Below are 18054 nucleotides of genomic sequence, written 5' to 3' on the forward strand. Positions count from 1 at the left end.
CAAAACTGATGATTTAAACACAGAATAATTAGCTTGGAGTACGGATCGAGAATATGTCAAATCGTTCCCTCGCGACTTGGTCTCGGATGTAGTAACTTGAATGCCCCCAGCTTTGAAAACCCTTGTTGTTCCTGAGGTTCCATATGCGAGGAGAGTACTGCTCATTATTTGTTCAAAATTACGGTACCATAAGAGCAAATTCATTCTGCTATACCATGGTACACAACCTCAATTCTATACTTTATGGTAATTCCTTAGAAATCGCAAACGTTAATCAAACAATTTTGGCATCTATTCATGTTTACATTGAACAGAAAGTCTTAAAATTCAACCTTAAACAGTTTGCGTATCTTTTTACTCGCAACGGACACATCTCCATTATAGCCACTGGTACTATCTGCAAGTTATTGCTATCTTAGGTGTATTTTCATTCTTGATTGGTATTTATTTCTGGAGCGGTATTTACGATAACCTGCACGAAACCGAACATTGCATGGTCTCAATTCGACCATGTTTTGGGTCAATTGAGTTGTAAGACATGTTCTTAAGTCATGTTACATATTAACAAGTTAGTGTGTTTAATCGACATTTGATCCTTTTTTTTCTAAGCTTGATTAAGCAGTCCTCTCTGTCTAACTTTTATCCTTTAAATTAGTCTCTACCCTCGTGTTTAGCAATCCCAAGGGTAGCCCTTGATATGCAACTAACCACACTTCTGGAAGTCACAGGCGTCATGAAAATGTGTACAAACGCAGTTGTGAAAAGAGGGCGCACGTATTCTGTGGACGATCCCAATATGATTGGCTGCGACCTGACAACCACTAACACGATACTGTCACAGGTGACAACGCCATTACCAGCCTACATACCAGCATAATTACACGGCTTAGCCACAACCTCCACAACACACTGGTCCGTGCAAATCATTCAAACACATTCTTGTGATAACGTAGATCTTTTCATCTCTGTTGTGTGAACCAGAAGGGGTCAGACTGTTTTCAACATACCACCATGGCCGGTGTTGTGATCAGGCGTCTGTTTGGCCGGTCTGAAGTGAAACATCTCGCTGGCCTCGCTGAACAAGAAGGATGGACCAAGACACTCCCCTATCTGCTAAAATGTTACGACATCAACCCCTCGGATTGGTGGGTGGCAGAAAGGAGTGACGGCAGGATCGTTGGTGAGTTAAAGCTACCTCAATGATTAACTGAGCATTGGTGGTACCTTTGTGTACTGTTAGTTTTAAAAATCAATAATCAGGTGGATTAATCTGGTGGCTGACGGTCCGAATTCAATACTGCACATGGGTAAAATATGTGGAGACCATTTCTGGTGCCCTCTCCCGCAATATTGCTCGTATATTCGTATCACTCATTCAATTATAGCATAGTTCAATTTGTAATCACACATATTACAGCAGTGTTTTCGTAGCCTTGATCCGCTTAATGTACAGCGATATTAAGCTATTGTTACTGTTACTTTAATGCATGAAATGAATATTCTATGCACAGTGGTCACATTGTCTAGTACACGTTAAAATTAGAAGCACATTATACGCTTCAAAGTGTTCTTTGTGTGTAGAACGGAGACGTTTAAATACACATTTAAGAATGCTCAGTAATGTGCATTTAATCATTACGGTGCAGGTATTGTCAGGTATGTAAAAATGTAAAAACCCAAATGATAATTTAGTTGTTTTTTGTTTTTTTTATTCCACAAATAACCAACTTCAATGGGTTTATTGAAATGTGGCTTCAACAAACAGCTTGCTCATCAATTCAATTGAAAGTTGTCATTATGCAGCTATAGGGAATATCGTAGGTGCATGGCAGGCTTAATTACCATCACGGAGTATTGTGCTCATGACAGTTACTGTATTTCCACTTATTGTAATAACATTATATTCAGGTTACCAGACAGACATCCGCATCTAAGTTACTGTTACTGTTTATTGTGCAGGGTTGCGTACCTTAATCATACCCGGATTTGCTGTTATTATGGGTTTGACAGCACCATGTCGTTCTAGTTGGATACACCAGAGTGCAAAAACTCTTCAACCGGTGTCCTCCCACTTTAAGCTAAAACAACCACCATAATTATACTCTTCCAAAAAAGTAGGGGATCGTGAAATATAAATGTTTATACCAAGTATTAGACCAAGGATTAGCGTAGACGACAAACATGCAAGAACGTTATGACTTTGAAAGTTAACACCAAACACACATCCTATAGTTTGCACGTGCCTCACGCAGTAGCGCCAAACACGTGCGTGGGGTTGCATTCCTGATTTGACACTTTCAAGGAAGGTCGATTAATCTCTGTGGCGTATTATTTCTGTCAATCTTATTGATTCTTCTTATCATTCAGTTGTGGTTCACTTGATTTCATTTATTGTTTGGACAGTACTATTTATCAACATACTGACGCCCTTTTTGTCCCACTTGCAATGCGTGTGCGTGTATCCCGTGCTCACCGTGCACGAATCGTCATTAATGCTCACCTCCAGCAGCAAAACATCCATACAATGTTATGTAAAAGCAGTGAGCCCAAACTCACTCCCCCATTGAACATGTCTGGGACATGATATGGAGACGTGTGCGTCAACGCCATAGGCCGTTGGCCACATTAGCTGAACTTGGCTAGGCGCTGGGAGAGGAGTGGGACAGACTACCTCAAATCGCCATTGGGAGACTCAAACGCCGTATACCTCGTCGTCCAGTGAATGAATGTTTAACAAATCATGGTATTGTTACGCACTACTGATCCAAAAATGGCAATTTCCCAACCTACCCTTATCGTCCTTCAAGATCGTTTGCGGTCATAACATCTAGTGTCAAACTGCACTACCAGTTGCAATATGTTCCCAATACGTTCATTATTTTCATTCAACTATTACTAGAAACTAATATCCCTTATAATTGTGGACATTTTAGGTTCTTCCCTAGTATCCCCTACTATTTTGTAAAAGAACAAATATGTAAAATGTGTAAGTGAATGATGTTGCTAAGGCAGCAATTTGCTTTACAGAGTTGCGTCACTTAGAAGTGCCAGAAACCTATGATCGCAGGTTTGAATCCAAGATTTTGCTCTGTTTATGTTTCTAAGTTTGTAAGGACCATACACACGTGCTTAGGTTTCACCAAATAGTGGTAATTGGCTAAAATCCCACAGTAACTAAACTGACGCCACTTGATATCATTGTTATCCTGTCCGGGGGCATGGGTGGCCAAGTCGTCTAAGGCCCCGCGATTCGCTGTGCAGAGTTGCGTCCCTTAGGCACGCCAGAAACCTATGATTGTGGGTTCGAATCCCGGTTCGCCCAGATTATGTTTCTAGTCTGTCAGCACCATACCCGTGCTCGTGGGTTTCACCGAAGTGGTAAACGTCTGAGACCTGCATCACTTCGGGCTTTCCTCCCACATTAAGCTGACACGCCGCGATACAACTGGAATACTGTTAAAAGCGGCGTTAAACCCAACTCACTCACTCACTGTTATCATGTCCAAAGCGGTGATAAACTCAACTTGCTCACTCACATACATGAACTCACACAATTCTGAATTCGGTTGTTTTTTCACGTTTAGGTTGCATCAAAATGTTCACCCTGGATGACAACACAACCTGTCAGGGTGGAATGTATGTTGTCGACAAGCAACACAGAGGTCACGGGATTGGAATGAAACTGAAAAGTGCACTATTAGCAGGGGTACAAGATAAAAATGCCTTTATCACCGCACTTAAGCCTGAGCTTAATCTAACAACATTCAAACCATTACATGACATTCACAGTTTGTATTTGAAGAAAACCAACCAAATGCTTCCACCATTACCGGGGACTGGTTTTCGCATACTTCCGTTGGCTGACGTCCTTCTGGAACGGTTAGAGAAATACGATGCACGGATACATCCGGTAAAGAGAACTACTATGTTTCACAGATTCATCATTGCAGACGCAACCTTTGTCTTCGTGGCGCTGGCATGTGGTTCTGGAGACGTAATCGGTTATGGCGCCCTGAAAAGAGCCAATAAAGTTTGGGAATTCTGCCCAACGTATGCAGATACTGACGACGTAGGGCACGAACTTATTAGAACGATGCTTGACAAAGTATCCGATGGAAACACAATTGAAGTGAATTCCTTCGCTGAGAACCAGAAGGCGATTGACTTATACAAGGAAATTGGATTTTCAATCCAATATACTCTTGCGTTGATGTACTCAAAGAAACCGCTGATTATTCCAATCAAAAATGTTTATTCTACAGCAGGATCCGATTACTCGCCAATGTAAATAATTTTAATTCAGATGATTACGTCATATAAAAACTAAATCGTTACAATGTTGATGCATGAAATATTTAATGGACTTATATACAAACTCGGATTATAAAAGCTGAAAATTAATAATAATATTATTTAAAATATTGAATGAATTGCCCTTCTTTACCTTCTACTGTTTGACGTTTGATTTTCACATTACCGAGGAGCCGTGAAGATCAGGGGTAGAATAGGTCTTCAGCAACCCATGCTTGCCGTAAAAGGCGACTATGCTTGTCGTAAGAGGCGATTAACGGGATCGGGTGGTCAGTCTCGCTGACTTGGTTGATGCATGTCATCGATCCCAATTTCGTGGATCGATGCTCATGATATTAATCAGACTCGATTATTAACAGACCGGCGTTAATTAACAAACAAAAAAATCATATTACCGAGATTATGACACAATTACGTATTAAATACCAAAAACAACATTTTAAAAGTTTTCGGTGATCGCAACTTTCTCCTCAGTCTTTTACGAATGCTTTATTACTATCATTAAATGGAAACATCCAAATAGTTCATTTATACGAGATATTGAAAAATGCAGACGTGTATATATCGTAGTTTTAAATCAAGGTTGAAATCAGGCACGAAATGATTTACACATCTTTTCGTGAAGCATAGGACATCCTTAAACCCAATTCAGTAAACTCTTTTACCCTGATAGTCTTACCTTCTGCTTGTAGATCTGGCAAAATACATAGGAGGTCTATCATATGAACTTTCTGAGCAGCTAATCATCGACCAGGCCCCAAATTCTCCGTACGAGCGAACTAAGCATTCAGAGCAGCATATCCGAAGAACGTAAACGAACGAAAAAATAATACTGGCTTCGCTTTGTTTTCGATGTTTGATCTACAGCCTGGCAGGTTGTCTTTTCTGAACGAGGGAACATTTGTAGACCAGTTCAAATCAAAATGTCCGAATCGGGAACAGGTGGTAAAGAAATATCTGCAGCAGAAACTTTGAATATGGTGACATATTGTGGGTGTGTCTCATGTTTCAAACTACGAGATCAGAATTTTCTTTTGTTGTGGTTATCATTGTTTATACCAAACATTACTAAAACAGCGCTTGTAGCTGCGCAACGCTGCAATATTTTTGAGGCGGCTTCAAGCAATATTTACTGTCACACACTTGAAGCGACGTTCAAGGCCCCCGTGTTAAGAAAGCTGTCATTTGATTGGTATAAAAAAACATACACTCCCTTCAATTTTATTTAGGCTGTCACAGTTCGCTCAGGGTACATCTGACGGGACTCCTATGAAGGGTGTGCCATCAGACAAAGAAAAGGTATCTGATTTCAGTGTGATTGTCCTATGACCGTATGGAAAACCCAAATGAATCATAAATATCACTGTATTGGTTTACATAAAAATAAGACTGTATTTCAATTCGTATATGTTTACAAAGTTTAATCTTGATGTTACACAACAGGCTGCTTGAATTACTTTACGTTATGCAAGAATGATTATTTTGTAGTTGTAAGTGTAACATCTAAAACATATATTACATTGATTGACATAAATAGCTTTTTAAGGTGCGAGAATGCATTTACGTGTGTTTGCACATTCGAATATAATGGGCATTTGTGGCCGTTTATTATACATATACTGATATATACCTGCTTTGGGAAAAGGACAATATATGTTCTTCTGTTATCGTTATGTCTATAGTAATATTGATGTGTCTTGTCGTATTCAAATGAAACAAATAAGACACTGCTAAGACATGAAAAGGAGTTCTTTTCGGGATACGACACGCTTCTAATTGGTTCCAGTGTGAAACTTTATATGTGAAATTACGTTTGTGTCGCTTTGTCAACTACACATCAACTTCAAGAAAACTGATGACTTGAACCTCGTGGCACTTGAAAACGGAACAATATACATAAGTGATTGAGAGGTAAGTCAAATACTTTTACCTCAGTGAAGGTTCGTTAACACGAATCCACTATGTGCATATATTGTTTCAGATGGAATATCTTGATGGTTCAAGCAGATTCGATTTGGCAATGCGGCCTTTTGTCGGATAAATCTAATATTATTAGCATTACTGTTGATGGTTCCAATTGCTTTGACTGTATTGCATATGGTTGAATCTTTCCATCTATTATGAATTTCCAAAGGTAAGTCTCTTCTATTTTCATTATCATTTACCTTTTTGATGTCTTTGCAACAGGATTATCACTAGGAATCATATATTACTGCATTCTTGTATTTGAATGTTTGTCTTTTTCAGAACAAGACTTAAACTCCGTGTTGATAGAGTACATGCGCGGTCGATGACATAAGTCCTGCAGTTCTACATACAAGTTGTGTTGACCGTTGTGGTATGAAGTTTACTCGTAATTTCTGAACAGTAGATTAGGTTGTCTAAAGTTAAGGCATAGCAATTTGTTAATGCATAATTGCTACGTATACTTCTCCTCTATACACTATTACGATGAATAGTCACAATTCGTGTGTGCGTTTGTGCGTGCATGTGTGTGTGTGGTCAAATAAGCGACAGCTAAATCGTAGTCAAAAGAGAGCAGCTAAGTCGAATCTGCGTGATATTATTACAACGAATGTTTTACAAGAAAGACAAATCTGAAAAATGCAAGGCGGATATTGCTGCAATTAATGAATGATTAATAATATAGTATCAGTCTTTAAGCTTTCTATTTGTAACCAATGCACACAATAAATATGACTGTATGCTCAAATGCATTGTGACATTCTAGAAATACTGTGCAAAGTACCGTCAGGTATTTTCCAGTGAAATGAATGGTCAGTCCAACGATGCAGTCTCGACTTATTTTGAACATATTAATGGTGATAAATCTTAACAAGTCAATTGTTCATCTGAAAAAAAACACGAGAACGTATGGTACAAGTCAAAAAGGGAATTGCATCGGGCATCATTTTAGTCACGGATGCGTCAAATTTGGAAATATCCTCCACCATATGTCTAGTAGTAGCATAAAACTTGGAAACCTTTACTGAGGCCTTAAATGGTGTAACATTGATCAAACAACTTCTGAGCAAGAGTCGTATGCCGCCCCTTGAAAGTTGTGAAATGTAAACACCAAAGGCTGGAGTTAATGGAATATTGCTCGACTTGGAGGGATAGTTGATAATTGTCAACACAAAAGTTGAAGTCATCACTCTTGTGCTACAGTCTTGTAGAGAGTGTTTTGTTACTCTGAATCTTTATGCATGAATCTAAGTATGAGGCGGTCTCACTAGTCTTTACTTAAAGCTCATGAGGGTAAATCAGTGGAAGGGAATTGGCTATTTGATTGTTATTGAACGATATCAGATCATCTTTATACCTGAAGATTAAGCGAAACGTCTTGGCCAAATGTCCTTGATTTAACTTTGCCAATCCGAACAGAAATTCCGATCCATTTAAAGAAACAGATCCACAATAAGTGGAGCACAATTGGTGCCCATGGGGATGCCTTTTTCTTGCCTGAATGTCTTACCCCCAAATTTTGCGTAGATGTTATCAATGAGGAACCATAATAAAATGGATAAGATATTCGTGTAATATATTGATATGTTATATGCATTTGATTTATTGTAGGCCTTTGTCCCCACGTACTGTTATACAGAATCTGAATCTGAACGCATTTGTATATATGTGTATGCATATGTATGTGTAATACAGTAAGTCCACACACCATTGGACTTTACAAATTTGACGGTGTTGTCATATAGTCCTAACAATAAAAGAAGCCATGAGTTTTATACAAGTGACCATGGATCATTACTTGCTATTCATTTAAATCATTACATTACAGAGTGCATATAATTCTAAATAAGAACACTATGTGAGCAAGAAAAGGTGCAAAATAGGGAATAGTCACCCCAAGAATTATTTTTCCTGGTGCTGATTTGTGGAATAGAGCTGGCTAGATTGCTTTTATATAATTTAGGTTGATTTTGGTTTCATAAGGTAACATATATTCCACAGTCATGGTTCAGAACTACCCGGTTACATCCAGAAGGGCGGGGCTGGAGAGTGTTAGGGTGATGGACACTGGTCTCAACCTACACTGCGAAGGTTATTGTGCATAACTCGTTTATGTCATATTACAGTTTTTTTGTTTTTGTACAGAGTTATTCGATCGCCTCTTTTGCCAAACTATTGCCACAGCACATAACATTATTTAAACTCAATACTTAAGATCACAAACAAGTAGGTTTGTGATACTGTTTACACTAAAGTATGTAACTTTTAAGGAACAGACAAATTGTTTGAGAAATTTCATATTTAAAACATTTGGCATTTTTTCGTGTTTGAAATTGGTCAGATGACTTCGAAAATCAATGTCCCCAGATATATTCATTAAACAAAGAAAAAAGGGATATATTCGGTATTCAAAGTCAAAACAGTCGGCTTAGTGATACAGCATTTGAAATTATAATGTCATGAAAGACCAAGCATATTCCCATCGTTACAGTTACAAAAACGCAGTCCCTGGAAACTTCAGACAAGAAATGTGCAGATTCGCCAAAGCGCAGCCACGTGCAAACCATGGGACCAATACATAAGCCTCTTCTGCACGTGCAACACGATCACCAACAGTATAAAAGTGCACCTGTATTTCGCAGACTGTAGACCGCCATCAAATGCCACTACAACGGCCGTTTGGAAGCAGGGGAATCCAGATCAGCCGTTGCTAGGGCGATTAGTGTGTCCCCATGCACTGTCACAAGACTGTGGGACCGATATCAACAACACGGGACAACACGTGACCGACCCAGATCAGGTGACAACCTCCCTCCCAGGAACGTTGCATATACGGGTACGCCACCTACGGCAACTGACGACCACCGCACACTTCACATCAACAGCAATACCAGGTCTGCATAAGCGAGGCAGGCATTTTACCAGACGACATGTTCATGGTATCCTTTTGACACAGCAACACCGCCAACGACGAGATCAGTGGTGTCAGGATATCTGATCTGTCATTTCAGCAACGTTCATTTGAGTTAACTTTTGACTGAGCAAAATGTTGACATTATCTGATTGTACTAATCAATATTTGTACCAAGGAATCTTCTCAGTGTCATCAAAATGTGTGTCTTTATCTTTTATTCTGTGCGTATATTTTGGAAATCTTGCTTATATTAAATATGTATTTATCCATCTTAGATTTGAACTCATCTTTGAAATATTAAACAAATTATTCCAATAGACTTGATATTTGATTACAACGTTCCGCCCCAAAATACATGTAACTTGGGGCTGAAGTGTAATAAAAGAATCAGTTAACTGTTTTCTCCACTTGAAAAATGTAGATTTACATTAAATATATTAATATATGTTTCAACGTTTTCGTTCATGTTTTATCAGATCGTATGAGTATCCATGTATTACGTCATTTATAAATGTTTGTATCGAAAATAATGGTCAAATCCACATTAAGCGATTCCTTACATAAATAACCTGTAAAATATATACCTGATGCCCAAAAATGTCTTATTTCATCAAACCAATCGTTAATATTCTTTTTATACTGAGTAACTGTCCATTCAACGCAGGGTACATACTGATCCTTTCTACCACCCCGTGCTACAAGATCTTTTACAACGCTACTTACATGGTCAGATGCAGACAAGCAATGTCTTATCCTTCTGAAAACCACCGGAAACAGAACCTTATTGTCAGAACAGAATGATGCGAGAAACAATAAAATACCAAATCTTTCTTACTGATACCACCATCTGTCTAAGGCGCCGCAGTTCAAAAAGGAACATACGCCGTTCTAAGATAAACTCTATAATAATTCAATCTATCTGAAATGAAAGTAGGGATCAATAATGAAGGCATTTGATGCGTCATCATGGTAATCGTTAATAATATTTAAATAATAAAACAAATAAACCTTAAGTGGAGCAATATTTCCTCCTACAGAAAACATCATTTTCCATTTGTATATAAAAGTGTTCTAAATGTTTTTACCAAATAGATTATAACCTGTATCTCTAAATATATAACGTTACATTACACTGTTTAATGTGAAGTTTACATTATATAACTTTCCATTTTGACGTTCGGAAAATGTATTACGACGCGCCGTTACTGTGACTTATTTACTGGGTAAGACCTTTCCTAACTGATGATGATATAAATTGAATCTATTTGTTGTAATCAAACTACAAAACATGTTATTGTGGATCATGAAACAAGAAACCACACGTACTAAATGAAGATCCTTCGAGGTATCAAGTCGTGAAATAAAAAATACATTTACTTTGTGTGAGTTCATTGAACCTTCATACATACTCAAATGAGCTCACACAAAGTGAAAGTCAATTCTTAATTGATGACGTCATTACTGCTATGACGCCACGATGGTATAATACAATGACTTTATAGTTTAAAGAACATTGCTACACACCCTTGAAATGGTTAATATGGATGAGGCATCTGAAAGAGTGGTTGAACTCGCGTTGATGGGAACGCCAACCTGACGGAGGTGGCAAATGCACGGATCTAAATTTCTGTTTCAATTATAGTTTGAATGATTACCTTTCAGTTCACTCGAAACAAAGCACATTTGTCATAATGACGTCACGTACCTTGCTCACCTTGCGGCAAATAGTCTTGGCAGGTCTATCCTCTGCGGCAAGGCAATTTCAGGATTATTTAAACTTTAAGGCATGAATGAGTTTGTGATTGTGAGTAGCTGAGCATTGTTGTGCGCCGCTTTTATCAATATTCCAGCAATATCAGCGGCGGGGGACACCAGAAATAGGCTTGATACATTGTACCCGTGTAAGGAATGGAACCCGGGTCTTCGGCGTAACTGGCAAACGCTTTTAACGTTTTAACCACTAGGCTACCCAACCGCCACAAAGACATAAATGACGTTATGCTATGCGACGACTTTCAACTTTTAGGACATCATTGCTGCGTGCGGTGTTAAACAACAAACGCGCACACATACCCACAAACGGAAAGGTATATGTCACAGTCAGATAATTTACGCACCAGCATATCCAAAGAGGTATAACATATCACAGTCATCTGTCATACCCGGAAATATCACAACCAGGTACCTTACATACCCACCCTAAGTTATATCTCAACCTTGTATCCCACATACCCACATATGTATAGCCATATATCACAAGCAGGTACCCTGAATTCCCAGGTATCTTATGGTATAAATCTAAGTAAGGTACCCTAAATTCTATCACAATTATGAATAGCGAATATTCCTCTAATTGCTGGTTTTTTTAAGGTTCCGAAAACACGACTGGAATATTCCTGTATCATTTTGCTCAGTTTTAAACTTCTCAGCAAAAAAATATTTGTGAAATATTGTTCGCTTAATTAAATTACATATTGGCCTGAATTTATTTGACTTTCGTTACTGTTATTTGCAACTGCCACCGACTCAAACCTATACTTACAGTGGTGGCACAATAATATTGATCATGGATACATGTCCTGCCTTTAGAAAATGTAATAATAATAAAAATCAATAGATTCAGATTTCGCATTCCTTATTCAAGTACGCGAGATCACTTGGCCAAACGTACATTTGATTTTTGCCAAACGCACTTGAGTGCGCTTGTATATGCTCAAACCAATCAATCCTTTTTGTTTGGTTGGTTGGTTTGGTTGGTTTGGTTGGTTGGTTATACATGTATACATTTATGTAACATAACTTGGTGATATAAACAACAATTTACAGAACACAATTTCCATATATCGAACATAAACATAAAACAACAGAGTACATGCATGCAGCTATGTATGTTTTTGATAGACCTGTATATGACAAAGCTTCCGAAACGATTGAAGTGAACTCCGCAAACAGAATTATTGATCAATAGATTCGAATTACTAACAACATATATGATAGCGAGTGATTTCTATCGTGACTGTCTGCAAGAACAGGTTATACTGAAATAATATCATCATCAATAACAAACTGGTGTCGATGTTTACAATAGATAATTTGTATCGATATATACAAGGGACTCGGTACGTTACAAAATCAATATCGTTGAAAGGATTTTCTTTTGAAGCATGCGCCGATAACGATCAGTTCGGTGACAGACAGACATGGAAAGATTCCTATGGATACACATAGTGGAACTAGGCTGGAATTTCTGGGCTCGATCGTAGCGCCACCAATGGCTATTACGAGTTAGGTCCCTTCTATGTCGCTCCTCCGTGGTCTAGTGGTAGAGCGTCCGCCCAGAGAGCAATGTCAATACCAAAAGACGTTAAAATGTCCAATGTGTCCATGTGTATATCATAATTAAGCTTGGTCAATACAAATATATTTCACTTGGATGTCTGTGGTGTTAATGAATAACCTTGTCCAGTATACATGTATCAACTCTAACTACGATGCTATTGTAATTATGTCAATGTATTCAATGTCCATGTATATGCTTGTGTAACATCAATGTATCTAATTGTCTCCCAAATGACTATGTCAATAAATATGGTTGTGTAAAACAATGTAATTTAACGTACCGACGTTAACTACAATATCTGAAAAACTATCGGACCTACTCCAGTCAAAGTTGGTATGAGATTATTAAACAGTCATACATAACTGGATATTACATTTAAAGACAATCGGTGCATGAATACAAAATCTGTCTATTTAGCTACACTATATTTCATCAACAACCAGACCTGTTCGTCACGGGTGGAACGAGCTAGCGTTCATTGAAACAGCCATCTGCATAATGCTACCCCTGCGTCACAGGGCCATATGACACAGTTGAACCAATCAACTCAACTCGAAAGGGTGCACGGGAATCACGCACGTTGAGACGCCCAACGCTAACACAGTATTCGTGCGTGCGTGCGTGATTTCCGTGCACCCTTTCGATTTGAGTTGATTGGTTCAACTGTGTCATATGACTGTGTTTTTCCTGAAAAGGACCGTTATGGTAAATTTCGCTCATATATCAGTGGGTTGGTTCCTATATGAACTGGCGGGAGAGAGACAAACTAGCCCCGGATAAACTGACAGTGAGATAAGTAGAGCGGATTTGTGACTAAAACAATTAATGCAATGCGATAGGAACCGCATTCACAAACTTCACCAGTAGCTATTTGTATCAAATACTTCATGTTGTATGTTTTCCTCTTGTTCGACTTTTTGATATGACAGCATGTTGAATCTAATGAATACACGGTTTCTTATTATATATGGTCAAGTTTGCTTTCCGTTTGCTTATGCAAATGTCAAAGATGTGTGTGTCATCCACATACCTTAACATATGCAATCATAATTACATAACCCTTTGAGGAGGTGTTTCGCACAAAAAATACACCTTTTCTTTCGCTTTGCAGCATTAGGTTACGATGACATCTACACAGGAGCTATGCAATCTGGCATTGGGGTGTGTCCGATGAGACCCAGAGAACCTGATGCTGACAACAAGGTTTGTCTAATTGAATACTAGTATCTATATTTAGAAAGTTGAAGTTGTCAACATTCCTAAACGATATACGAGTATAAGCAAATATTTAGTCATCGATAAGAACATGAAATACATAAGGACACAATTGAGAATTATTTATTTTTGATGGTCAAAGGAGCTTCATGATCCCGCTGCAAAAGCGATTACATATATTTTATTTTGACATTCTGACAACTTCGTTTGCTTGTTTCAATCATATTTAGCATTTTGTACAACATTTTAAACTACATTTAAGCCTATTCGCTTAAAATATAACAGCTTAAAACTAACAATCACTAGACAGAGTATCTGTCCCATGAAGTATAGATTAGCCCTTTCTAGGGTATTATAGTTTCTGTAGATCTGCATCTGACGGCAGTAACATGTAACTATACCACGGGTATTGCTAAGATCTGCATAGATAAAACGAATATTGGATGATCAAGTTGAATATAAATTTAATTAAGTAATATAATTTATTTTATAATGTGCATGTAATGTAATGTAATGTAATGTAATGTAATGTAATGTAATGTAATATATGATGACACATAAAAAGAAATCTGTTATCGGAGACTGTGATTTTTTAGACAGGTGTTAGTTAAGTGATTGTATAACTAGTAATAACTTTTCTAGACCAGCTAAGTACTATAATATTGTACTGAGAATTACTTTTATATACATGACGTCGTTTACATAATATCCGAAAAAACATTGACAATAAATCATACATTTCGCCATAACTTTACCAGTATTGTTCTGTCAAGACAAACCTTACATCGCAACAAACAGTCTGCATTTACTTTAGTAAAATTATGTATAACAATACCCTCTTGAGCTTCACATAGCTCAAGGATGGTTTCAAAGTCTACAAAGAGCTCAACAATTTGACCAGTCAAAGGGTTAATGCAAGGTGATGTCATATTGGCACAATGATCCATTTCTGGTGTGATATTGCTGGAATATTGCTAAAAACGGCGTAAAACCATACTCACTCACTCACTCACTCACTCTCGACCGCATCATGGTCATTCTTATAAATACTGAGTATTATAGAACAAAGACGTTATCATTGACATCGAGGCATGAGCATGATAGACAGTATGCCTGTAACACTTACTTATTAATAATCATTTCAAATGTTCCCAACAGCACAGGTGGCCCAGTCGTCTAAGGCTCCGCGATTCGCTGTGCAGAGTTGCATCCCTTGGGCACGCAAGAAGCCTATGATTGTGGGTTCGAATCCCGTTCGCCACAATTAGGTTTCTAGGTTTGTCAGCACCATACCTGCTCGTGGGTTTCACCGAAATGGTAAACGTCTGAGACCTGCACCACTTCGGGCTTTCCTCCCACATTAAGATGACACGCTGTGATATAACTGGAATACTGTTAAAAGCGGCGTTAAACCTAACTCACTCACTCACTCAAATCTTCCCTTTCAAGAGGGCATAGCAGGTGTCGTATCCTTGGATAAGGCCATTGACTTCAATTGTCCTTCTGTGATATGACTGAGACAGCTGTTGACTGTCATGTAAAATACCCATTAAGCGGAATTTAAACAATACAACATAAACATACTTGTATTGTCAAATGCATGAATTATATATCAACATCATTACAAGTTATAACATGAATGAAAACAATAAAGACGATATAGTGTCTAGTTTGAAAGATGGGGTCAGTTGTTCGATCATCAAACCTGAAATCAGGACATGAAACTCCTTTAAATCTTCAGAATTCCACAATTGTCTTTGAGTGTTGTGTATGCCCACCACGGGAATCAATGCGGGGTCCAACTCAACGACGAGAAGAAGTTGGATACGTATAATAAGTTGAAATTGGACTTCACACCATTCTTCTCGGAGCGTCTGTGCTGACTGATCCTTGTTATAAGGGCAACCTGGTCGTGTTTTTATTTGACAGTCAAGGTGTTCCCACAAGGGTTCTATGGGTGATAAGTCTGGCCAAAGCAAGATGTTGTATGGGGCCTTGTGTTATCTTGTTGAAGCAGGGTCTGTCATGTTCTGTTACAAGAACGGTAGCAAAACAAGGTACAGTCCGTTTGACTCCAAATGAGAACGATGAATTGAAAAATAACTCGAAATCCAGAAAAGTGTATGAAACATCAATACGGTACTTGACCATGAATACCCTGTACCCAACAAAATCTGAATTTTGATTAATTTAAGACCCATGACGGATGAAGTTCTTTAAGAAACTATCATGTAATTTTGTATAGAAATGTGTACATGACACGTAGGGGGGACAAACCGTGGAAGGCACAGCGCAAGCACGGTCTGCACGTGCTACACAGTGACCGTGTTCATTCAATGACAAGATGCGCAACTCAGCAGATGTTAATCAGTTGATGTTGAATGTGTATGATTTCTTTATGCATGAATATGTATCAGTCAAGATGTAATTATGTTAGTACAAATTCAGGCTCATAGATTTAAATAGAAACATATATGGTTTTATAGCTGCAGCTGAAAACATATTTTATCTCCCAGCCCCCCACCCACATAACCATATAACATCCGTTGAATCCATGATAATAAAGTAATTCATGTCAACCTACTATTTGAGTGTATTGGACAAATGAAATGGTGACTCTGTACATACAAACACCATCAAGTGCCTCCGATAGTCTCACGTGGCACATTAAACCACAGCAGCATTGAAAACAAATTGACGTATATTCAGAACATACGCTGTGTGTGTTGTTTTGTTTGTGTGTGTGTGTATGTGTGTGTATGTGTGAGTGCGTGCATGCGCGCGCGCGCGTGTGAGTGTGTGTGTGTAAAAGGAAGGGAATAAACAACTCAGAGGTGTGTATATATATATGGCTTTGGCCATGTACTCTATATACAATGTACGACCAATGAACAATGAACAACTGCCACTCACCAATCTGCAACCTTTTATCCCGGTCTAAGCTATATACTAATTTTGCTGTAATTGGTTTATAATGATTACTGATGGGTGATGTTCCAGTTTCATTACACACAACACTAGTCTCACCAACAAAATGCTATCATACAATACATAAAGGGGAATACTGGGCTCAATGTTATCATAATGTCTCTGCAACTTGAAAAGTAAAATATCATTTGAATGCGCATGTGTTGCGCTGAAAAGCATTAAACATGAATTGATTTCAGTCACTGGAGTGAACACAGTCCTTTAGCAACTGTTGTGATGTCTAATAGGGCATCTGCATTTTCCAACTGAACGACTGCAAATGAATTTAGGCATTGATCCACTGTCATTTTATGTTCATATCGATAACTGATTAGTTGTCAAGGCCATTTGGAATGTTGTTAACTCTTTTGCTTCCTTTCGTCATGTGTAGCAATAGACATGAACATTAGATACAAACACAGTTTTCACAAACGATAATGTACAATATGAAAGTGATGTGATAATATACAAAATACGACATTCTTATTTTGCAATCAGCCACATTCTAAGACGTTTAGATACTTCGTACTCGTACTCGTACAAAGGCATAAATCAATCGTTAGGATAGGTTATGGAGTGCATAAACTGCAAGGAAATATTGATAAATAGGGTACCATAAAAAAACATTCATAAACATTTTTTATAAGCAACTCTTCTTCATCCATACTTTTTGTCTAGACAAAAAGTAACTTATGAATATGTATTCTACCATGACACTGAAGAATGTTTGATTTTGATTGGTAAAATTACCATTAAAAACAGGTATTAAGATCTAAATCCACTTTTTCACACAACTTGGGTATGAATACGTCGCTCTATCGACAGCTAAGTGGTTGTCGATTATAACTGTACACGTTCACTATGAGAACATTACCATATGTCTTTGGTTATGAACTGGTACAATGCACAAGCATATGATCACAACAGCTTATAAAACATGATCTTAGAACATACACAATAATAAGTAACACAGACTGCAAAATATGAACAGTCTCTCATGTCGTGCAGGGAAGCGTCAGACAAACTTGAAAGGTGGTTTCGTTGGCAATGGTTGTGCCAGTTGGTTCATTTTCACCAGTAAATCACTCATCACGTTAATGTAAACTACAGATCGGATTCAATTTGTAAATAGCACTGTCCCATCAAACAACCATTTTGCCTGCACATTGACAGTGAAGGGTAACGGAAGTAAGTCAATGCGAAGATAGGGTTGGGAAGATGGTAATTCTGAATATGTATTACTGCTACTAATTTCAAACCAAATGGTACATACGTACAACGCCAAAGTAACTAAAATCAGTTAAATAAAAAAAAATTAAGAAGTAATTTAGTTCAGCATTTT

The 18054-nt window shown here is 38.0% G+C and overlaps 1 protein-coding gene and 1 long non-coding RNA gene across 2 annotated transcripts; both read left to right on the forward strand.

Annotated features, from left to right (window-relative positions):
• Positions 1 to 877: 877 nt before the first annotated feature.
• On the forward strand, positions 878 to 4571 carry LOC124118015. Its single transcript, XM_046480050.2, has 2 exons — positions 878 to 1180; positions 3585 to 4571. Exons 1-2 carry the CDS (start codon positions 1012 to 1014, stop codon positions 4286 to 4288), a joined length of 873 nt encoding a protein of 290 aa, XP_046336006.2. The 5' UTR covers positions 878 to 1011; the 3' UTR covers positions 4289 to 4571.
• Positions 4572 to 4617: 46 nt separating this feature from the next.
• On the forward strand, positions 4618 to 9684 carry LOC124116657. Its single transcript, XR_006858144.2, has 4 exons — positions 4618 to 6222; positions 6559 to 6649; positions 8278 to 8367; positions 8768 to 9684. It is a non-coding gene; the product is annotated as an uncharacterized LOC124116657 (long non-coding RNA).
• Positions 9685 to 18054: the final 8370 nt, after the last annotated feature.

Source organism: Haliotis rufescens, unplaced genomic scaffold (genome assembly GCF_023055435.1).
Source record: "Haliotis rufescens isolate VD_foot unplaced genomic scaffold, xgHalRufe1.0.p SCAF_12, whole genome shotgun sequence".
Classification (NCBI taxonomy): Eukaryota; Metazoa; Mollusca; class Gastropoda; order Lepetellida; family Haliotidae; genus Haliotis; species Haliotis rufescens.

Bases quoted from the DNA above. Each gene is read 5' to 3' on its own strand.
- LOC124118015 (XM_046480050.2), top strand. From the start codon at position 1,012: ATGGCCGGTGTTGTGATCAGGCGTCTGTTTGGCCGGTCTGAAGTGAAA. The intron at 1,181-3,584 runs GTGAGTTAAAGC...TTTCACGTTTAG, and splicing joins GAGTGACGGCAGGATCGTTG to GTTGCATCAAAATGTTCACC.